General features: G+C 39.9%; 1 protein-coding gene across 1 annotated transcript in view; it reads left to right on the top strand.

Annotated features, from left to right (window-relative positions):
• Window positions 1-2,721: 2,721 nt before the first annotated feature.
• The window catches only part of LOC124804593 (mediator of RNA polymerase II transcription subunit 7), a 49,444-nt gene continuing 26,436 nt past the window's right edge, over window positions 2,722-25,729 (top strand). Inside the window, exons 1-2 of the mRNA XM_047264784.1 lie at window positions 2,722-2,850; window positions 3,255-3,456. Coding sequence (XP_047120740.1) covers window positions 3,268-3,456 — 189 coding nt within the window. The 5' untranslated portion in view covers window positions 2,722-2,850; window positions 3,255-3,267. The remainder of the gene's footprint in view (window positions 2,851-3,254; window positions 3,457-25,729) is intronic.

Genomic DNA, 25,729 nt, shown 5'->3' with positions numbered 1-25,729 from the left:
CTGCTCTTTTTTCACACAGTACTTCATTATAGATAAATGTGTCACATCCGAAAAGTTATAGGTTACTATTAATGTTGTCAGCAAGATCATTAATATACAACATGCACAGATAGGATCCCAGTGCACCTCCCTGGGGCACACCTGAAGTTACTTCTACATCTGTTGATGACTCTCCTAAGACAACATGTTACGTTCTCCCTTACAACAAATGCGCAATCCAGTCACAAATTCTGCTTGATATCCCACACAATTGTACTTTCAATAATAAGTGTAGATGTGATAGCAAGTCAAACCCTTTCAGAAATCAAGACACTACAGCTACCTGACTTCCTTGTTCCATGACTTTCAAGATGTTAAAAGGGAACAATGCAAGTCACGTTACACATGATTGATATTCTTGGAATCCTTGCTGCTCATAATGGTGGACCTCTTCTGTTTGAGATGCCTCATTATGTTTGATCTCAGAATATGTTCTAAGATTTTACAACAACTGGACATTGGGAATACTAGAGGGTAGCTTTGTGGATGATTTCTGCTACCTTCCTTATAGACTCGTGTGATCAATGTGTTCTCCCTATCATTGGCATATTCTCTCCTCCCCATCCATAATCTACCACAGATCTTTGGTAGATTATGGTTACAAGAGGGGCATACTCAGCCACAAATCTGGTACAGAATCTGATAAGGGCACAGTCGGACCCTGGAGCTTTGTTCAATTTTAGTGACTTCAGCTGTATCACAACACCACTGACAATAATGTCTACACCACTTATCTTTTAAGTAATGTAAGAATTAAACAAGGGGAATACCCCGTGATTTGAGTACATGAAAATACATGACACCCATATATCAGTATTATTATAATGTTCACAGGTTGCAGGTGATAATTCTTAGAACTGATTAAAACATTCATGTATCCTGTTTTGTTTCCATTTCTTGTCAACTTAAATCACAAAGTGAAATAATGCTGAATTACGCCAATAAGTATTTGATGGATTTGTGACTTCTCAAAGCTGATGAATAAAATTCTTCTCAACATCGTTAAGCATGATGATACAAAAACTGGAAATATTTTCATCATTTTAGATGAAGTTCCTTTCAATGGATTGTGTCAAGTCACTAACTTGACATAATAGGCAAACTCAACAGAGGTTTAAGTATTTAGTTGTGTTACAAGGCATCTTGGTAAAATATAATTGAACATACCCGAAAACATACACAGAGCTTCTGTTTCTAAGAAATTTCTTTACAAAATAGCACACAGAATCAAGAGAAGCATTTAGTTTTGTTTACACAAATACTGAAATGAGAAGAAATAGGTGAAGGTCATAATGTAAATGTCAACTCTTCTCTAATTGTAAGATTACTTTGTGGGTGCATCTGAACGTGCTATACAATGAGAAATCACATTTCATAATTTTAGCTGTTATGATATAGTAACAGTACAATGAAACACAGTAAAAGGTACTCACCTCGCCATCACTGTCGTAATATATCAAAAAACGCCTTGTGAGGACGAACCATCGCTGCTTGTAATTCACTGGTGTGAATCTCTTTTTATTTTGAGACCGTTTTATCATCAAACCTTGTTTAACTACTTCATCTGCACCATCTTTTCCTGCCATAGTTTGACCACCATGTAGAAGCACCAAATAAATCTGTGAATGTTCCACAACTCATTGGTTACTAGCTACAAAATTTGGAAATCTGCATCTGAATACAGTTAGACAAATAAGTAGGCCTACTGAAATGGCACCATTCCTTGAACAAATAATAACTCCTAAAAACCATGGGAATATATGTGAAATAAAGGATAACATTAGGTTTTCTCTCACGATTCTGCAAAGATCATGATTAATGTTAATGAGTAAGCAACTACCCAAGGTAGGTAAACGGTGCCATTTATCAGTGCAATTTATGGGTGTTTCTCACTGAAAATTTGCTCAAAAATCTTGCTATAGGCATTTATGCGAATTGTTCTTAACAATTTGTCAAAATATAAGTTATGTATTTGTTCAAAATGATACAGTTCCTCAAAGTGAAAACAATGGCACATTATTTCCCCAAATGTTTTGTTTTGTACGTATGTATTTAGGTTTATAGTTTATTTTGACAGATAACTTCTCAAATATGCTGCATCTTCGGTCATTTCTTAGACAAGTATCTCTAAGCTATGAGTTAACATTTCAAAATCTTTTGGAGGCAATAGTTCTATTGCTTTTGCGTAATTTTTCACTATGCAATAATTCTTTTGGGGTTTATCATACACACTGAGAAGGAACATCAAATCATATGGACATATAGATGTCAAAATATGGGACAACGTGTTTTGACATTTCAACCGCATATAAACAGGTTTGATTGTCATTTAACTTACATCACTTTTTCTTATACAGGAAACCCAGCTGTACTAGATTTCACGAAACTCTACATCATTAAATTACTCCAGCAAAAGTTTGCTTTTTCAGATTTCTCATTCAAACTTCCATTCAGCATACGACTACAATATTTTCATTCAACTTCGTACGAGGAAGTCGGAAATATACGTACAACGTCACCCGAATGTACGACCTATACAAGTCATTAGCATGCTATGCACCATCGATTCAAGAATGTTTATTTTATTTTATTTACACAGTTTGAAAAACATGTCAAGCCCTTCGTGAAATGGAAATGGCACAAGTTCATAATTATTATCCAAGTTCATAGTCGACTAAAGCAGTCTTCAAAACAATTGTTGTCTGCAGTTTACGTGCGGAAGCATGTTTTGAATCAGTCAATTGTTTTGTTATAGTAAACACTGCAACGAAAATGCATGGCTTTTCGTTTAGAGTCAGCTCACGGGAAAAGGTCAGTTCTTGCGATTTCTGTTATCACTTTTGTAAATATATAAACTTTTGTACTCGTGGTGTGTAATAGTAGTGCCGCTTAACACGAAGTTACTAATGATTTATTGTGAAATTATAATTGTACGAATGAACAACATTCAACGTAGACCTCGTGATACTGATACCTGCTCCGCATAGAAGCAAGTGAAAACTCACACTTAGTATTTGCATGCAGAAAATCGCGTTTCGTAATATCGCAGCAGATAGTTAAAATTATATATATCTTGGGAGAACAGTCTCATAGAAGACATTCATTCAAATGTAATAAATTGTCGACCCAGGGGGAGAGCAGTTAGGTGTCTGACGGATAGGTTAACATCAGTGTTAAGCTATCCATATTCATCGAATACATGTATTGTTTTGCAGTAAATAACCTACCATGGCATCGGAAACGGCCCAGGTTAGTTCACTGCCATTACCACCGGTCCAGTACATCAGCCAATACACAGATGAAAACATTCGAAGAGGACGTGCCCCAAGACCACCACCACCAATACATGACAATTATTCCATGTTTGGTAACCCATTCACTGCAGAAGACGTCATTATCCGGCCATTGGAAAGTCAGGTAATGTACCACAAATTCATGAAAAGTTCCTTAAAAAATAAATTAATAAAAATGGTGAATGTTGGGTCATCCCAAGTCAAAGGGACCAATATTAAAAAATGGCCCCACTCGACCATCTATAAATCTAATGAAATTTGGTGTGAAGGTTCTATCTACATGGTCTTTGATGGTTATATACCAAGTTTCAGACAAGTATCTTCACTGATTGAATTCGTAGGGGATTTTAAAGAGAGGCTACTCACCTCCATATCACGTATGAAGGTGCAAATGTGCCAACTTTGCTAGGCTTTTTTAAAAGTTCTAGCAATCATTCGGTCATTTGCTTTGATGTACATAGAAAAATTTTTATGCTGAATCACACCATGGCAAAAATTAGGGATTTAGCCATACTTAAATTTAGCAATGGCAAGGAAAGCGTTTCTGAAGAAGAGAAATTTGTTAACATCAAGTATAGATTTAAATGACAGGAAGTCATTTCTGAAAGTATTTGTATGGAGTGTAGCCATGTATGGAAATGAAACATGGACAATAAATAATTTGGACAAGAAGAGAATAGAAGCTTTCGAAATGTGGTGCTACGGAAGAATGCTGAAGATTAGATGGGTAGATCATATAACTAATGAGGAGGTATTGAATAGAATTGGGGAGAAGAGGAGTCTGTGGCACAACTTGACTAGAAGAAGGGATCGGTTGGTAGGACATGTTCTGAGGCATCAAGGGATTGCCAATTTAGTATTGGAGGACAGCGCGGAGGGTAAATATCATAGAGGGAGACCAGAGATGAATACATAAGCAGATTCAGAAGGATGTAGGTTGCAGTAAATACTGGGAGATGAAGAGGCTTGCACAGGATAGAGTAGCATGGAATGCTGCATCAAGCCAGTCTCAGGACTGAAGACCATCACAACAACAACAAAAAATTTAGCTACAAGCCTCTAAAGTGGCTAAAAAAATTCGTCTTGCTATGCTGAGAGCCATAGTTTTAGCCAATTATGCCTGAACTTCGGGCTAATGGAAATGTCAGATTCCATCCGTTTGCTTAGACCAGCGACGTCACCACTATGGCGGAAACGACCATTCACAACTACTCCCATATCTCGACTATGATGGTCATTACGTAAACATGACAACAAACATGAAAATGCACTCCTGGAAATTGAAATAAGAACACCGTGAATTCATTGTCCCAGGAAGGGGAAACTTTATTGACACATTCCTGGGGTCAGATACATCACATGATCACACTGACAGAACCACAGGCACATAGACACAGGCAACAGAGCATGCACAATGTCGGCACTAGTACAGTGTATATCCACCTTTCGCAGCAATGCAGGCTGCTATTCTCCCATGGAGACGATCGTAGAGATGCTGGATGTAGTCCTGTGGAACGGCTTGCCATGCCATTTCCACCTGGCGCCTCAGTTGGACCAGCGTTCGTGCTGGACGTGCAGACCGCGTGAGACGACGCTTCATCCAGTCCCAAACATGCTCAATGGGGGACAGATCCGGAGATCTTGCTGGCCAGGGTAGTTGACTTACACCTTCTAGAGCACGTTGGGTGGCACGGGATACATGCGGACGTGCATTGTCCTGTTGGAACAGCAAGATCCCTTGCCGGTCTAGGAATGGTAGAACGATGGGTTCGATGACGGTTTGGATGTACCGTGCACTATTCAGTGTCCCCTCGACGATCACCAGTGGTGTACGGCCAGTGTAGGAGATCGCTCCCCACACCATGATGCCGGGTGTTGGCCCTGTGTGCCTCGGTCGTATGCAGTCCTGATTGTGGCGCTCACCTGCACGGCGCCAAACACGCATACGACATCATTGGCACCAAGGCAGAAGCGACTCTCATCGCTGAAGACGACACGTCTCCATTCGTCCCTCCATTCACGCCTGTCGCGACACCACTGGAGGCGGGCTGCACGATGTTGGGGCGTGAGCGGAAGACGGCCTAACGGTGTGCGGGACCGTAGCCCAGCTTCATGGAGACGGTTGCGAATGGTCCTCGCCGATACCCCAGGAGCAACAGTGTCCCTAATTTGCTGGGAAGTGGCGGTGCGGTCCCCTACGGCACTGCGTAGGATCCTACGGTCTTGGCGTGCATCCGTGCGTCGCTGCGGTCCGGTCCCAGGTCGACGGGCACGTGCACCTTCCGCCGACCACTGGCGACAACATCGATGTACTGTGGAGACCTCACGCCCCACGTGTTGAGCAATTCAGCGGTACGTCCACCCGGCCTCCCGCATGCCCACTATACGCCCTCGCTCAAAGTCCGTCAACTGCACATACGGTTCACGTCCACGCTGTCGCGGCATGCTACCAGTGTTAAAGACTGCGATGGAGCTCCGTATGCCACGGCAAACTGGCTGACACTGACGGCGGCGGTGCACAAATGCTGCGCAGCTAGCGCCATTCGACGGCCAACAGCGCGGTTCCTGGTGTGTCCGCTGTGCCGTGCGTGTGATCATTGCTTGTACAGCCCTCTCGCAGTGTCCGGAGCAAGTATGGTGGATCTGACACACCGGTGTCAATGTGTTCTTTTTTCCATTTCCAGGAGTGTAGATCGAAAAACCATCAAACACGCATTCCTCCTATAATATAATGAAACTAACGGGAAAAGCGGGGGAAATTGGGGGTTTTTGGGTGGGGACAAACTCACAATAAACATACGCCATTAAACCAAATGACAAAACCAGTAAAGTGAACTAACCACAACATTCGCAAAATCATCTAGAAACAATATCCAATGGAATCGAACTCTTCCCTTGACCTATATAGGTCAACGGAAACTACCGATACAAGTTCATAAACCCCAAAACCTACAACCCCATCCACAATCATCACTACCTCAAAAACTACAAGAAAACACCAAATCGGGAATCGAACACTTCCCTTAACCTCACAGGGTAAACAACAACACACAAAACGAACTCACCAATACCAGCTACACAACACAACTCCCCCGCCCCGATGCATGATCCACATATCATCTAACGAGATAAAAACATGAAGAAAAATAAACAAAAACTCACCACATGAAAGCTTTGGCGCTGCCTACTAGATCGGACACCATAATCACACACAGCCCCCGCCCCACCCCCACACACACAAACAGAATAAACTACAAACTAACTTCACAACCCCCTCCCCCCACACCCCTCCTCCCTCAAAAAATCAAAACCAAAGAAACAAACACTAACCAAAAACAAAACAAAAACCATACACAGCCTACAACTAAAAAAAAGTACAACAAAGTGAATCCTCCACAACAAAAACAAAAAGCCACAACCATCCCCCACCCACCTTCCTCCCCAAACGTAACCCCCCCCCAACCCAGACCCAATCACCCCCCCCCCCCTTCCCCAAACCTCACTAACTCACAACCCTGGGTCTGTACATCTTACTAGCAGCCCTTACAAAAACCCTAAAAATACAGTACGCTCTTCAGCCAACAGTACTCATATAAATGAGCCTGAAGGTTGGAAGAACGCCTCTTCCCCTTCCCTATTACAGATTTAACAGCCCCCCCCCCCCCCCCCCAAAATCCCCCTATAGTATTTGTACAGGCCCCACTCTCCCCTTTTTGAACTCTACGTTGTGATTAACAACTAAATGATTGTAACCCTCCCGACCCAACCCACTATAAGACACAAACCCATCAGAAACTACCGTACTCCCCTGTTCTGCATAATCTTGACTCAACTCCGCTAACTCCCTCTTTTTACGATTTTCCACAACCCTAAACACACTCTCAGAAGAATCAGACCCCGATACCACAGCCCCTCCACACCCATAAACCAATCACAGGCTTATCCCTCCCATACTTCCACCTACCAAACTGTGACTCATCAATCTCAACTTTTACTCCAGACCCACCCAACTTACCCCTGTATTTAGAGAATTCTGAACAGACCTCTCGACAAAAAGAATACCAATCAAGGACCGTTCGCTCACTCACACCCACCTCATGCGCGCAAAAACTGTGTGAGGACTGGTAACAAAAATGGTAATACCCCAACGAATGGAGCGCCAAACTTTGTCACGCTGGCACCTCCACGTATAGCTGTCCCTGGTCCAAGACGCTGGAACTTTTGTTAACTTCATATACTCACCACATACAGAGCACTTAACCAGCTCGGCCAGTAGTCCAAAGAGCTGCAAAAATTTGATGAGTGACGTAGCAGTGTCACCCATCATTCCCCACAGCCGAAAACTGTTCAATTTATCGGTCATATCCATGGATCACATTCAGTATGTGTATGTGCAATTCATCAAAATGTCAAATTAATGTTGGCTTCAGCAACATCCGTTCAAGATGACTACAAGGATTTAATGAAAAAACTGTACGCAGTTTGGAATTTAAAAAAATGTATGCTCCAATATTGTGAGGAATGTCCAGGAAAAATGCGACTAGAGGCTTTTCTTGAAGACTCTTAAAGACTATGAACCTGGAGAAACAATGGAATACAAGCAGTGGGTCCGTGCTGGCAGAGACACATTGGAGGCTTGCCAGAGAACTTTTGAAGATTTCATGGAATCATTAATTTTGAAAATTACCAGTTTAAGAAGCCATCACTTTGTGTCAGAACACCAAAGTTTATATCTTAAGCAGCTAAAAAGAAATCTTGCAGAAAATGAATTAATTATATTGATAGATTTTGCTGAGAGTTATTCATTTGTTGTTCTGGATACTGTGCAAGGATTCCATTGGAAGAATAGTCAGGCCACATTTCATCCCTCTGATGTCTATTTCGATGGCAAAGAATGTCAGAATATTAGCATTTGTATGGCCAGCGACTGTTCTCTCATAATACCTTTGCTTTCCATTTCCTTCAAATAAAGTTGATAAACTATTTAAAGACAAAGACTGAAAATATTAAGAACATTTATTACTTTAGTGATGATTCAGCTGCTCAGTATAAGAATTTCAAAAATTCCATCACACACACACACACACACACACAAGCAGACATATTCAAAGGCCTTGTCTGCTTGTGTCTGTATATGTGTGGATGGATATGTGTGTGTGTGTGTTCAAGTGTATACCTGTCCTTTTTCCCCCTAAGGTGAGTCTTTCCATCAATTTATGCCTGCAAAAAAAGGATTTTGGCATCACTGCCAAATGGAATTTTTTTGAAACAAGCCGCAGTAAATTGCCTTGTGACGACACTGGGGGAACAGAAAAAGGACGTACAGCCTGTACTAGTCTTCAGAGGGCCTTAGATAACAAAATATTGACTCCCCAAAATAAAAGCGCTGACAGGTCGATAGACACACAAACATACACACAAAATTGAAGCTTTCGCAACCAACGGTTGCTTCATCAGGAAAGAGGGAAGGAGAGGGAAAGACGAAAGGATGTGGGTTTTAAGGGAGAGGGTAAGGAGTCATTCCAATCCCGGGAGCGGAAAGACCCACCTTAGGGGGAAAAAAGGACGGGTATACACTCGCGCGCCCCCCCCCCCCCCCCCCCCCCCCACACACACACACACACACACACACACAAGCAGACATATTCAAAGGCCTTGTCTGCTTGTGTCTGTATATGTGTGGATGGATATGTGTGTGTGTGCGCAAGTGTATACGCGTCCTTTTTTCCCCCTAAGGTGAGTCTTTCCGCTCCCGGGATTGGAATGACTCCTTACCTTCTCCCTTAAAACACACATCCTTTCGTCTTTCCCTCTCCTTCCCTCTTTCCTGACGAAGCAACCGTTGGTTGCGAAAGCTTGAATTTTGTGTGTATGTTTGTGTTTGTTTGTGTGTCTATCGACCTGCCAGCGCTTTCTTTTGGTAAGTCACATCATCTTTGTTTTTAGATATATTTTTCCCACGTGGAATGTTTCCCTCTATTATATTCATAAAATATTGACTCCATATGATTTATTCAAATTCTGTGATGATAGTATTCCAGGTGTAAAGCTTTTTAATGTATCAAAAGAAGAAATGGAAAAAATACACCCAGATTAAGAAACAAGGTTTACCATGGTACATACAGTATCTGGAACAAGAGAAAATCTATTAATTGTAATCAACTCAGAATAAGCAGAGTTTCTAATGATGCTACAGCATTCACAGTTAATGCCTTCGAAACAGATGAAGAAATTCCAGCAGTCTCAATTCCAAGTTTACAACCAGGACAGTATGTTACTTGTATGTATGGCGATTTTTGGTGGGTTGGAAATGTGAGGTTTCACATGAACAACAAGACATCCTCATCAGCTTTATGCACCCACACGGTCATGCTCATTCCTTCCACTGGCCGACTGCTAAAGATACCTGCTAGATTCCTGATCAACATATCATCGCCAGGATGATAGTTATCCACACTCGGTCATTGACAAAATTGTAGAACTGCTTAACTAAAAATGGAACTGACTCTTTAGTATTTTTGTTCTACAAATTTGCTGTGTTTTTTATTTCACTTGTTTTTATGTCATGTGTTAAATTAATGTTTGAAACTGTGTTATACACTCGAAAAAAATAATTAATTATGGGACTTAATGAGCAAAATATTTGACTTTTCAATCTTCTCCAAGTGATAAAATAATAACTTTTGAAACGTATTCTTACTCGTGAAACTGAAAGATCGAGAAATTAAATAATATTTCTTTGGCAGCTTAAAGCATGTTTTTTTCCAGCTGTAGCAAGAAAAAGAGGATTGAAGAAGGCACAGTTGAGATCTAGCTCCTCAAAAATACCCTAAAATTGCAATTAGAAAATTTTGGCCAACTTTGCAGATGCATATATTTTGACCTGGGCATCCAGTGCTAATTAAATTTGATTGGTATATTGACATCAGAGGTAGGAATAGCTATCTGAAGTTCTGGCGTGATTGGTTCATATGAAAAGTAGCAGTGGTTGGTCAAACCATGGCTCTCAGAATAGCGCTATGAATTTTTTAGCCACTGTAGAGGCTTGTGTCTATATTTAGGTATGGCTAAATACCTAATTTTCACCACGGTGTGATTTAGCATGAAAAGTTGTTTGTATATAATAAAGCAAATGACCAAATATTTGCTAGAACTTTTAAAAAAGCCTAGCGAAGTTGGCACATTTGCACCTTCGTACATGATGTGGAGGTGAGTAGCCTCTCTTTAAAACTCCCTAAGAATTCAACCACTGAAGATACTGAACTGAGATTTCGTATGTAGCCACCAAAGATCATATAGAACTTCCGCACCAAATTTCGTAAAATTTGGAGATGGTTGAGTGGGGACCCCTGGTCCCCCTGACGTGGAATGACCCTGCTATTGTTGCAGACATCCTGTGCCTATCTGAGCAACAAAAACCAGAGGATTAGATAAGTTACATAGAAAAGATTACACTCTAGTATCTTACTCATGCAGAACTAGTATGGGAAAAGGAGGAGTTGTTGCATTTATAAAACAGAATACAAGTTTCGAAACATTGAAACTTTTAGTGATCAGCATATAGAAATGCATGCTTGTAAATTAAAACTGAAAACCAGTTCACTTCTAATTGTAACTGTATGCAAATCTCCAATGGGAAATTTTGAACTGTTTTTAGGAATCTGAATTCCCTACTATGTTATCTATCAGTCAACAGCAATCAGTTAATAGTCTGTGGTGATTTCAGTGTACCTTTTCGAAAGGATTCTGATTGGAAAAATGATCTGGAAACCTAAATTGTACCCTACAATTTGATCTCAGAAATTAACTTTACAAGCGTGGATAGAGCCAGTAGGAATAGAATAGAATAAATTTAAAGAACGCTTTACAAGAGATGACCTGGGATGAAATTTATTATGAGTCACATTCTAACATCAAATGTAATCTAAATTCATATCACTATTTGAAAATAGTGTTCTGCATTAGATAATCAGAAAGGGCATTAAACAGCTGTGTAAAAAAACTTTGTATCACTAGAAGGATTGAAGTATTTTGTGAAAGTAAAAGGGAACTGTGCCTGCTGGCAAGAACAAATAGAGAGATCCTGCAGTAGTTGCACACTACAAAAATTACTCAAAATTACTAAAAAAAGTTATTACAAAATCAGTGTACATGCACATAATTTCAGAACTAAGTAATTTCGACAACAAACTTAAGACTATATGGAGTATTGTTTAAGCAGACCAGATTTGCAGAATCTAAATATGGGACCCAAATTACAAGTTGAAATGAGCTGACATTTTGTGGAAAGTTTTGTTAAGATTTGTGTCAAACTACTTGATTTATGCTACAACTATATAGATCATCATACCAATTTCTTAAAATTTATACAAAAAAAACCATCAAAATACCTTTATTATCAAAAGGAATGCTGCTATTCACCATATATTTGCAGATAAGCACAACAAAAAGAATGTCACAAATAAATAAAGCTTTCGACCAGTAAGGCCTTTGTCAACAAAACACACACACACACACACACACACACACACACACACACACACACGACCGCAGTCTCAGGCAACTGAAACCACACACACACACACACACGACCGCAGTCTCAGGCAACTGAAACCACACTGCGAGCAGCAGCACCAGTGCATCATGCGGTGGCGACTGGGTGGGGGTGAGAGTCAGCTGGGGCGGGGAGGGGGAGGGATAGCATGGTGGGGGTGGCGGACAGTGACATGCTGCAGGTAAGGCGGAGGGCATGGCAGAAGGGGGGAGGGGGAAGTAACAGAAAAGGAGAAAAATAAAAAGACTGAATGTGATGGTCGAATGATGGCTGTGTAGTGCTGGAATGGGAACAGGTTAGGGGCTGGATGGGTGAGGACAATGACTAATGAAGGTTGAGGCCAGCAAGGTGTGAGTTAACAAGCATTTCACTCTCATTTAAGTATATGGCCTAAAGAGTCAGCCCTCAGGAATTGTGTAATGAACCCTGTCGTCCAGGACCTTGTGCCACAAGGAGCACAGATATGCCATAAGATGGGGAAATGCACAGACATCTAATGTGCTGAACGAGGCCTAAGAGTTGTAGTGTACACATGAGGCAGACTAGAACCTACATCATGGGGAAACCCTGTTGAAGCTGTTTGTGACCAAGGAGACGTAGCAGTGTTAAATATGGCAGACCTAAGATTGGCCATAAAGGGAAACATTTATGAAAACTATTTAATTCTTCAGTAATTCAGGGAATGAAGCCACAATAATTTTAATCTACCATCCTTCATAAATTTTCGTGGTGTTCCCGATAAATCTTGAATATTGTTCATATCTATAATAGTTTAAGATTTACTGTTAAAGTGAAATTAACAAGTTTTGTAACAAAGACCTGAATGCTAAAATCTGAATGCTTTGGTCGATCTTAATTATCAACATTTCTTATAGAAGCACATCATTAAAATGACAAATGTTGTAAATATCAACTCTGTAACTTTATTTGTTTAAAAGATGTAGTAAATGTAAATTATCGGTATTTTCTGTTAAGCTTCAGATCATCATTTCCTCCACACAAAACACACTGAATGATGACAGCATGACACCTTATTGAATCGTTAGGTAATAGAATATTTGTTGTAATGTTTAGTGCATAATAGTTACTTTTGTTCTTTATTTATTTATCAGAAAGCACATTGGTGCAAGGCTACTGGCTATGACATTCAAAGTTAAGAAGGAAATCGTGTTGCTTTTATGTAAAGGAATTTAAAGTTTATTATGTAATGGATATTATTGTTACTTTATTTAGCACGTGAAAGTGGCCAGGCTTTGATTATTTAAATATGTTATAATGTAAAGTAATGTAGAATAAGCTGTAGCCAATCAGATGGATGCCTTCAGGAAAGGGAACTGCCCTAGTCAGTCGAGCGACGATGTTTGGCACGCAGGGGACGCGGCTGGAGACACCAAAGTAGACAGTGTTGGTGCAGGCGCAAGGCGGACAGTTCTGGTCTAGACAACAAAGAGGAACAGTGCCGGTGGAGATGCGAAAGCGGATGGTATTTCTTTAGGTAGCTAGGGAGTGAAATGACTTAGCAAATTTCGCGTTATGTGGTATCGCAGGGCTTAGTCTCTGAGCGGTGAGCGCCTGGTGTGAACTCTCAACTTTTCCCGTAGTTAATGGGGTGGAGTATTGGACTTGTAATTTGCGATGAGATTGTGAATGATCGAATTGTGTCAAATGGATATGTGCTCGAGTGTAATAGTAATTCTAAATATGACCTCTTTCGCTATTAATTTGCTTTCTGAATAAACGTTATCCTAACCAAATCGCAAGTGTGTGGGCTACACCATTTATGAGTCGTTAATTTAGTTCCCGATGTTATTATTGCTGTTGTTATATATTATATTAAAGATACAGTTTCGCATACGTGCCGTCAGCCAGACAATTTAACCAAAGGGTCACAAGTGTCTAATTTAGGGCACTTAACGCGACGTGCGGTTCAACCTCTAGACGAGTTTGAGCCAAGACATTTCGACGAAGAGGAACCGCATGTGAGCCCGGACATCTTTGGGATGTTAGCTTGCAAGTGTTAAGGGAACGTAGGATGTATTGCAGAGAGAGTTACCACCTGCACAATTCAGAAAAGCTAGTGTTGGATGGGAAGGATCCATATGGCACAGGCTGTGAAGCAGTCATTGAAATGAAGGATGTCATGTTTGGCAGCATGTTCAGCAACAAGGTGGTCCATTTGTTTCTTGGCCACAGTTTGTTGGTGGCCATTCACGTGGGCAGACAGCTTGTTGGTTGCCATGCCCACATAGAATGAAGCACCGTGGTTGCAGCTTAGCTTGTAGATCACATGACCGCTTTCACAGGTAGGCCTGCCTTTGATGGGATAGGCAATGTCTGTGATTGGACTGAAGTAAGTGGTGGTGGAAGGATGTATGGGACGCATCTTACATCTAGGTCTATTTGGGGGTACGAGCCATGAGGGAAGGCATTGGGAGCAGAGTTTGTGTAAGGTGGATGGGTATGTTGTGTGGGAATGATAGTGGGCAGGACATATCTCATTTCAAAGCATGATGAAAGGTAGTTGAAACCCTGGTGGAGAATATAATTCGGTTGCTCCAGTCCTGGTTGGTACTGAGTTATGAGGGGAATGCTCTTTTGTGGCTGGACAGTGGAACTTTGGGAGGTGGGAGACTGGAAACATAAGGCACGGGAGATTTGTTTTTGTACAACGTTGGGAGGATAATTATGGTCTTTGAAGGCTTCAGTGAGACCTTCGGTATATTTCAAAAGGGACCACTCGTCTCTGCAGATGTGACGACCAAAGATGGCTGCGCTGTATGGAAGGGACTTCTTGGTATGGAACGGGTGGCAGCTGTCGAAGTGGAGATATTGCTGGCGATTAGTAGGTTTGATACGGACAGAGGTACTGATGTAGCGATCTTTGAGGTGGATATCAACATCTAGGAAGGTGACTTGTTGGGTTGAGTAGGACCAGGTGAAGCAAATGGGGGAGAAGCTGTTGGGGTACTGGTGCAATGGGTGGAATGTGGATAGGGTGTCCTTACCCTCAATCCAGATAGCAAAATGTCATCATTGAGTCTGAACCAGGTGAGGGGTTTAGGATCCTGGGTTTTTAGGAAGGATTCTTGTAGATGGCCCATGAATAGGTTGGCATAGGTGCCATGTGGGTACCCATAGCCGTACCCCGAATTTGTTTGCAGGTAATGCCTTCAAAGGAGAAGTAGCTGTGGGTGAGCATATAGTTGATCATCGCAACTAGGAAAGTGGTTGTTGGTTTGGAATCCATCGGGCATTGGGAAAGGTAGTGTTCAGTAGCAGTAAGGCCATGGGATTTAGGAATGTTAGTATAAAGGGAGGTGGCATCAATAGTGACAAGCAGGGCTCGCAGTGTGGTTTCAGTTGCCTATTGATCAAAATACCTTTACATTATTTACTCTCAATTGGCCTGGAAGTTTCTGAAAAACTTTTTTTGTTATATTTTGCAGAAGAATGTATGTCATTCAGGAGTTTGATTTTTTCAAATAGAATTTTATAAAAATAAAACCGAGAAGTGTCCTGAAAATGAGTCTTAGTTATAATCATTTTCATAATGGCTTCGACACTAAACCTCCTCTTTTCCTCAATTCATAAACCATTTGTTATTGAGAACACACATTCTGCAGTAGCATTAGGGCAAGTTACAGCTAGCACAAACACAGTAGTGAGCTACAAATTCTTGCAGCTGTTGTCTTGAGACTTAAGGGAACTGAAAATGATAGACGTAGTTCAGTTTGGTTTAATCCAAGATTGTATTTCCTTTATTCTTTGGGTATGACCACATTTGCTCGTCATTTGGTTATGCTGCACGTTACTTAAAATCAAGCTATTTCATAATATAATGAAAACTGGGACAATATACATCTGATACATATTTTGTCGGGACAACGGGACACTTAAGCTAAACGTGAGACTATTCTGTAAAATATGGGATGTCTGGTCACCGTAGGGTAGTGAAACAAATGACAGAACAACAGCCACAGAACAGGATAATACCACTGTTGAACTAAATGGAAGGTTATAAATGATGTGTTACAGGTTACAAATATATTTAATAATAATTGTGTAAATGTAGTAGAAAGCATAGGGACAAATAGTTCAAGAGAAAAATCACAGCAGTATGTTGAAAAAACAAGCCACATAAAATTCAGTCATCTGAATGTATTGCCAACTTCTCCTGAAATAGATATATACTCTATCAAAAATAAAAGCTCATCTGGTTTTGGTGGTGCTTTCAGTAGAGTACTAAAGATTTGTTCCCATATAAAAAGCCCTGTCGTATCTGAAATATGTAGTGGGTCACTGACTCGTGGCATTTTTGCAGAGAGACTGAAGTATGCTGTTGTCTTTAAGAAAGGTGATAGATGTCAGTAGCTATCGAGCAGTTTAACTTCTGGCATTTTCCAAAATTTTTGAGAAGATGATGTATTCTAGAATAGTATCTCACCTGAGCAACAATCGTATCCTCAGCAAATCACAGTTTGTGTTACAGAAGAGTTGCTCTACTGAGAATGCCATTTACATGTTCACTCATCAAATTTTGCAGGCATTAAATAACAAAATAGTGCTGGTTTGGTATTTGCTGTGACCTATCTAATGCATTTGGCTGCATGAATCGTAGTATTTTCCAAGATAAACTGAAGTTTTATAGCATTAATGGTATATCCAACCAATGGATAAGGTCATATCTAGCCAAAAGAATGCAGAAAGTTGTATTTGGTAATCCAACCAATGTAGTCCGGAGATGTAAGTCTGACTTGGGATAAATCGTGTATGGGGGTCCCTGAGGCTCCGTCTCAGGTCTGCTAGCATTCCTCATACACGGAAATAATCTTCCATCTAATATACAACTAGCACAATTAATTCTTCTAGTCGGTAATACTAGTATTGTAATCAATTTAAGCATACAGACAGCAACAGAAGAAATGGTAAACAACATTCTTAAAAGTATCATTGATTGGTTTTCTGAATATGGTGTCACCCTATATTTTAAAAAGACAACATCTTCAGTTCTCCACATCTAGGGGTGCCACATGACTGGGAAGAAGCACATTTTGGAACTCCTAAAACAACTTAGTTCAGCCACATTTGCACTTTGAATCATTGCAAATCTTTGGCAGAGACAGATCACTAGGTTGACATATTTTCATTCAATAATGTGATAATGGAATAATGTTCTGGGGGCAACTCATATTTAAGAAAGTATCTGTTGCTCAAAAACATGCTGTGAGAATAATATGTGGTGCCCATCCACAGTCATCTTGTAGACATCTGTTAAGGAGTTGGGCATTCTGACTACTGCTTCACAATACACCTATTTCTTCGTGAAGCGTATATAACGATGAAAATAATCAGTTATTGACAATATAATGTAAATGGCGGCAGAATACACACATAAAAGGCGGTTGTAATTGGCAAGCTTTCAGAGACAGTGGCTCCTCCTTCAGGCAGAAGGGTTGAAGGGGAAGGAAAAGGGGTGAAGGGAAAGGACTGGAGAGGTCTAGGAAAAGTGGTAGATTTCAGAAAAGTCATCCACAACCGCAGGTCAGGGGAGACTTACCGTACAGGACGAGAAGGAAAGACTGATTGTTGGGGATTGCATCGGACGAGATTTGAAAACCTGAGTGCTTAAAGGTGGAAGACAGGGTAATATGCACACATGGAGATTGGGAGGGCGACGGAAAGCTATTCTAGGTGTGGTGTGCAAAATTTCAGCTAGAATGGATCTCATTTCAGGGCATGGTTTTAGGAAGTCATGCCCCTGTCGAAGTGGCTGATTAACACATTCCAGACCAGGATAATAATGAGTCACCAATGTTGTGCTCCGAAGCTGTTTTGTAAAGAGATCAGCAGTACCAAGATTGGTACTGCCTTACATTAGTTTCTTCACTGTAACTACTCTTTGCTTCACTCCATTTGTTTTCTACATCTTTCATTGTCTTTCCTGTCTATTTTTCACTGCGCCCCACCTCTCTTATGTACAATGCACTTAGCTTTTCACTCTCTGTCTGCTTATTACCCTGCCTTCCACCTTTAAGCTCTCAGGTTTTCAAATCTCGCCCAATGCAGTCCCCACCATCAGTCTTTCCTTCTCATCGTGTATGGTAAGCCTCCCCTGACCTGTGGTTCTGGGTGACTTTCCAGAAATCTACCCCTTTTCCTAGACCTCTCCAGTCCTTTTCCTTCACACCTCTTTCTTCCCCTTCAACCCTTCTGCCTGAAGAAGGAACTACTGGCTCCGAAAGCCTGCCATTTATAACTGCCTCTTATGTGTGTGCCGCCGCTTTGTGTGTAGATTTTTTATCTATCCAAGGTTGTGACTGTCATGTCTTTCGGTGTGCTATCCCCGTGCATACTCTCGCCTCGCTGTTGAAGTATAAAGTCCTGTGTCGATGGGAAGACGAGTGGCTGCAGCTGACCAACAAGCTCCGTGTTGTCAAGCCCACAACTCGGACGTGGCGTACTTCCTCCCAGCCACGTCAATGGAACAAGATCCTTCTTACTCGTCTTCGCATCAGCCACAGCCCTATGACGTGCCACATCTTATTGGACTGCATTTTATTTGCTGACCAGCGGACTGCAGTGGATTTGCTGGTGGACCTGCAGTTTATTTTATGTAATGATCAAATGAATATGGTTCGCATTTTATATTTTTGTGATTTGTCCCACGTTTTTAACAAGATTTTGGGGAGATGATTTTAATGTGTCAACAGGGTGGCTGGCTCACCCAAGTTTTTTGTAAGTGGCCAGCCGGTCACATTTCCCTGTGTTGTTCTTGTAGCTCTTCTGTGTTTTGTTTTCCCTCTGTTTTACTTTCTTGATTAGCTATCTTCCCTCCTCATTGGTTTTAGTGCATGTGACAGTGCCTGTGTGATAGAGAGATTGTGTGGTCATTTTGAGTGCACGCGTGTACGACAATTTTAGTTCTTATCCACAGTCGTTTGTTTTAATAGATCTCAGGGCACTGATAACCTCACCGCTGGGTGCCCATAAGACCCCAAAACATGCACACACCAATTAAATAATTTTGCCAATAATTGATTGTTTGCGTTGTTATATAATGTAAATGGATAGATAAAAAAAATCTACTCACAAAGCGGCGGCAGGAAATTACACACACAAAAGAAGCTTGTTGTAAATTATCCACTGCAGCTCAGTAGGTACAATGTGCATAATTACAATCACAGAAGAAAAAATTACATTCATTGCTCCACAAAAAGAAGTGCACAACACTGCAGTAAATGTTTTGGTAACTGACCCAGTGATATAAAATGTTTGACAGATAGCGAAATAAAACTTGAAAACAAACTGAAAAATTTTGTTCTTGGCAACTCCTCCTATTATGTAGAATAATTTCTGTTATTGTAATGTGTAAAAGATGGTGAGTAGGACTTAGCTAACTCACATATTTAGATTTAATAATAACAATGATAATAATAATAAGGAAGTCAAGGACATGTGGCATCAGGATAAAGTTGACATTGTACCAATTATACTATCCACTACAGAAGTCATACCACACAATATCTACCAGTACAACAACACAATGCAGCTACATCCAAACGTATATATTTGTTGTTGTGGTCTTCAGTCCTGAGACTGGTTTGATGCAGCTCTCCATGCTACTCTATCCTGTGCAAGCTTCTTCATCTCCCAGTACCTATTGCAACCTACATCCTTCTGAATCCATTTCCCTTTTTAAATTTTCTACCCTACCTGCTCGATTAAGGGATATGACATTCCACGCTCCGATCCATAGAACGCCAGTTTTCTTTCTCCTGATAACAACGTCGTCCTGTGTAGTCCCCGCCCGGAGATCTGAATGGGGGACTATTTTACCTCCGGAATATTTTACCCAAGAGGACGCCATCATCATTTAACCATACAGTAAAGCTGCATGCTCTCGGGAAAAATTACGGCTGTAGGTTCCTCTTCTGTAATTATTGATACATGTTCAATTACCCGAAAGTTCCTAAATGCAATGTAACGTATACCGCACAGTTAAAAGGAAGTCACGCTTGATCAAGGTCCACGTCACTTTCCATTTTTAACCAGACATAACGTCTGAGAAAGGAAAGAAATAATAATAATAAGTCGATACAACAATAACAACTATCAACACAATCATTCACAACAAAATAAATGAAAATACAACTATGGAAGAGTGACAACTACTGATTTATATAGGAGCACTCACTACACTAAATATACACACTAGGCAGAGATCAGAACCAACCAACACACAGAAGAAACCCACAAAACCAGCATGGCAACACAGGCTACAGATCAGAATGGAAAAACTGAGAAAAGAAATTGGACAGCTAACAAATTTATAAGAAATGAAATATCAGACAAAAAACAAAAAAGGTTAGGTAAAATCTCACAACAAGAAGCGATAGAGCAATTAGATGAAAAGAAGCAGAAATTACAAGCATTGGCCAAACGACTTAGAAGATGCAAAAAAAAGTGAAAATAGAGGGAAACAAAACCAAACATTCAACACAAACCAAAAGAAATTATACCAGACAATAGATAACACACACATTAAAATAGACAATCCACCAAACATGACAGACATGGAACACTTCTGGAGCAACATATGGTCAAACCCAGTACAACATAACAGACATGCACGGTGGATACAAGCAGAAACAGACACGTACAAGATGATACCACAAATGCCTGAAGTGATAATTTTGCAACATGAAGTCACCCGAGCAATTAATTCTACGCACAATTAGAAAGCCCCTGCAAAAGATAAAATAGCAAATTTTTGGCTAAAGAAGTTCACCTCAACACATTCACATCTAACTAAATTATTTAACAGTTATATTGCAGACCCATACATAATCCTTGATACACTTACACAAGGAATAACTTATCTGAAACCTAAAATCAAGCAGACACAGCAAACCCAGCAAAATATCGCCACATAACATGCCTACCAACAATATACAAAATATTAACTTCAGTCATCACACAGAAATTAATGACACATACAACACAGAACAAAATTATAAATGAAGAACAGAAAGGCTGCTGCAAAGGAGCACGAGGATGTAAAGAGCAACTGATAATAGATGCAGAGGTGACATATCAAGCTAAAACTAAACAAAGGTCGCTACACTACGCATACATTGACTACCAAAAAGCTTTTGATAGTGTACCCCACTCATGGTTACTACAAATATTGGAAATATACAAAGTAGATCCTAAATTGATACAGTTCCTAAACATAGTAATGAAAAATTGGAAAACCACACGTAATATCCAAACAAATTCAAATAATATCACATCACAGCCAATACAGATGAAGCGTGGAATATACAAAGGAGACTCATTAAGTCCTTTCTGGTTCTGCCTTGCTCTGAACCCACTATCCAATATGCTAAATAATACAAATTATGGATATAATATTACTGGAACATACCAACACAAAATCACACATTTGCTATACATGGATGATCTAAAACTTCTGGCAGCAACAAATCAACAACTCAACCAATTACTAAAGATAACAGAAGTATTCAGCAATGATATAAATATGGCTTTTGGAACAGACAAATGTAAGAAAAATAGCATAGTCAAGGGAAAACACACTAAACAAGAAGATTACATATTGGGTAACCACAGTGACTGCATAGAAGCGATGGATAAAACAGATGCCTATAAATATCTAGGATACAGACAAAAAATAGGAATAGATAATACAAATATTAAAGAAGAACTAAAAGAAAAATATAGACAAAGACTAACAAAAATACTAAGAACAGAATTGACAGCAAGAAACAAGACCAAAGCTATAAATACTTATGCTATACCAATATTGACCTACTCATTTGGAGTAGTGAAAGAGTAACACAGACCTAGAAGCACTCAATACACTTACACGATCACAATGCTACAAATATAGAATACATCACATACATTCAGCAACAGAAAGATTCACATTAAGCAGAAAGGAAGGAGGAAGGGGATTTATCGACATAAAAGACGTACTTTATGGACAGGTAGACAATTTAAGAAAATTCTTTATAGAACGAGCAGAAACTAGCAAAATACACAAAACACTCACTCATATAATAAATACATCGGCTACACCACTGCAATTTCATAACCACTTCTACAACCCTTTAGATCACATAACATCAACAGATACGAAGAAAGTAAATTGGAAAAAGAAAACACTACATGGAAAGCACCCATATCATCTAACACAGCCACACATCGATCAAGACGCATCCAACACATGGCTAAGAAAAGGCTATATATACAGTTAACGGAAGGATTCATGATTGCAATACAGGATCAAACAAAATAAACACCAGATATTACAGCAAGCATATTATTAAAGATCCCAATACCACAACAGATAAATGCAGACTTTGCAAACAGCAAATAGAAACAGTAGATCACATCACAAGCGGATGTACAATACTAGCAAATACAGAATACACCAGAAGACATGACAATGTATCAAAAATAATACATTAACAACTTGCCATACAACATAAACTAATAAAACAACATGTTCCCACATACAACTATGCACCACAAAATGTACTGGAGAATGATGAATACAATTTATACTGGAACAGAACCATTATAACAGATAAAACAACACCACATAACAAACCTGACATCATACTCACCAATAAAAAGAAAGAAATTAACACAATTAATCGAAATATCCATACCCAATACAACAAATACACAGAAGAAAACAGGAGAAAAAATTGAAAAATACATCCAACTGGCTGAGGAAGTCAAGGACATGTGGCATCAGGATAAAGTTGACATTATACCAAAACAGGAGTCATACCACACAATATCCACCAGAACATCAACACAATACAGCCATCCAAACGTATATATACAACTACAGAAATCTGTAATTATTGATACATGTTCAATTACTCGAAAGTTCCTAAATGCAATGTAACATATACCGTACAGTTAAAAGGAAGGCACGCTTGATTGAGGTCCGCGACACTTTCCATTTTTAACCAGACATAACGTCTGAGAAAGGAAAGAAATAATAATAATAATAGGTTTGTTTATAAATAAATAAATCTTCTGCTACCAGTCACGATTTTCTTTATTTTACTATTTGCACGACGCGTTTCGAGAAATAATTCCCATTTTCAAGTGCGTTTTTATGATGTGTGTTAAGCCATTTCTTTTGATGTTGTCAGTGTGTGTGAGTCTGCTTCATTTTGTTGACTTTTAAATTTTCTAATGGTCCATTTGTGTAGAGAGTCACACACACTTGACATCACACACAACTTGTACATTTTACACATTTATTTATTTATTTATAAACAAACCTATCGTATCTACAGTCGCAGGCTTTCAAAAAACCATTTATAATGGATCAAATCAGAATAATAATAATAATAATAATAACATGTTGTTGTTGTTGTTGTTGTGGTCTTCAGTCCTGAGACTGGTTTGATGCAGCTCTCCATGCTACTCTATCCTGTGCAAGCTTCTTCATCTCCCAGTACCTACTGCAACCTACATCCTTCTGAATCTCCTTAGTGTATTCATCTCTTGGTCTCCCTCTATGATTTTTACCCTCCACACTGCCCTCCAATACTAAATTGGTGATCCCTTGATCCCTCAGAACATGTCCTACCAACCGATCGCTTCTTCTAGTCAAGTTGTGCCACAAACTTCTCTTCTCCCCAATCCTATTTAATACCTCCTCATTAGTTATATGATCTACCCATCTAATCTTCAGCATTCTTCTGTAGCACCACATTTCGAAAGCTTCTATTCTCTTCTTGTCCAGATTATTCATCTTCCATGTTTCACTTCCATACGTGGCTACACTCAGTAGAAATACTTTCAGAAACTACTTCCTGACACTTAAATCTATACTCGATGTTAACAAATTTCTCTTCTTCAGAGACGCTTTCCTTGCCATTGCCAGTCAACATTTTATATCCTCTCTACTTCGACCATCATCAGTTATTTTGCTCCCCAAAAAGCAAAACTCCTTTACTACTTTAAGTGTCTCATTTCCTAATCTAATTCCCTCAGCATCACCTGACTTAATTCGACTAAATTCCATTATCCTCGTTTTGCTTTTGTTGATGTTCATCTTATATCCTCCTTTCAAGACACTATCCATTTCGTTCAATTGCTCCTCCAAGTCCTTTGCTGTCTCCGACAGAATTACAATGTCATCGGCGAACCTCAAAGTTTTTATTTCTTCTCCATGGATTTGAATACCTACTCCGAACTTTCCTTTTGTTTCCTTTATTGCTTGCTCAATATACAGATTGAATAACATCGGGCAGACGCTTCAACCCTGTCTCACTCCCTTCCCAACCACTGCTTCCCTTCCATGTCCCTCGACTCTTGTAACCGCCATCTGGTTTCTGAACAAATTGTAAATAGCCTTTCGCTCCCTGTATTTTACCCCTGCCACCTTTAGAATTTGAAAGAGAGTATTCCAGTCAACATTGTCAAAAGCTTTCTCTAAGCCTACAAATGCTAGAAACATAGGTTTGCCTTTCCTTAATCTTTCTTCTAAGATAAGTCGTAGGGTCAACATTGCCTCACGTGTTCCAACATTTCTACGGAATCCAAACTGATCTTCCCCAAGGTCCGCATCTACCAGTTTTTCCATTAGTCTGTAAAGAATTCGCGTTAATATTTTGCAGCTGTGACTTATAAAACTGATAGTTTGGTAATTTTCACATCTGTCAACACCTGGTTTCTTTGGGATTGGAATTATTATATTCTTCTTGAAGTCTGAGGGTATTTCGCCTGTCTCATACATCTTGCTGACCAGATGGTAGAGTTTTGTCAGGACTGGCTCTCCCAAGGCCGTCAGTAGTTCTAATGGAATGTTGTCTACTCCCGGGGCCTTGTTTCGACTCAGGTCTTTCAGTGCTCTGTCAAACTCTTCACGCAGTATCATATCTCCCATTTTATCTTCATCTACATCCTCTTCCATTTCCATAATATTATCGTCAAGTACATCGCCCTTGTATAGACTCTCTACATACTCCTTCCACCTTTCTGCTTTCCCTTCTTTGTTTAGTACTGGGTTTCCATCTGAGCTCTTGATATTCATACAAGTGGTTCTCTTTTCTCCAAAGGTCTCTCTAATTTTCCTGTAGGCGGTATCTATCTTACCCCTAGCGATATGTGCCTCTACATCCTTACATTTGTCCTCTAGCCATCCCTGCTTAACCATTTTGCACTTCCTGTCGATCTCATTTTTCAGATGTTTGTATTCCTTTTTGCCTGCTTCATTTACTGTATTTATATATTTTCTCCTTTCATCAATTAAATTCAATATTTCTTTTGTTACCCAAGGATTTCTACTAATCCTCGTCTTTTTACCTACATGATCCTCTGCTGCCTTCACTATTTCATCTCTCAAAGCAACCCATTCTTCTTCTACTGTATTTCTTTCCCCCCCATTCCTGTCAATTGTTCCCTTATGCTCTCTCTGAAACTCTTTACAACCTCTGGTTTAGTCAGTTTATCCAGGTCCCATCTCTTTAAATTCCCACTTTTTTGCAGTTTCTTCAGTTTTAATCTACAGCTCATAACCAATAGATTGTGGTCAGAGTCCACATCTGCCCCTGGAAATGTCTTACAATTTAAAATCTGGTTCCTAAATCTGTGTCTTGCCATTATATAATCTATCTGAAACCTGTCAGTCTCTCCAGGCTTCTTCCATGTATACAACCTTCTTTTATGAGTCTCGAACCAAGTGTTAGCTATGATTAAGTTGTGCTCTGTGCAAAATTCTACCAGGTGGCTTCCTCTTTCATTTCTTAGCCCCAATCCATATTCACCTACTACATTTCCTTCTCTCCCTTTT

The sequence above is a fragment of the Schistocerca piceifrons genome, chromosome 7 (genome assembly GCF_021461385.2).
Source record: "Schistocerca piceifrons isolate TAMUIC-IGC-003096 chromosome 7, iqSchPice1.1, whole genome shotgun sequence".
Classification (NCBI taxonomy): Eukaryota; Metazoa; Arthropoda; class Insecta; order Orthoptera; family Acrididae; genus Schistocerca; species Schistocerca piceifrons.
Note: the sequence above shows the minus strand (reverse complement) of the source record. Positions and strands in the feature narration are given on the sequence as shown.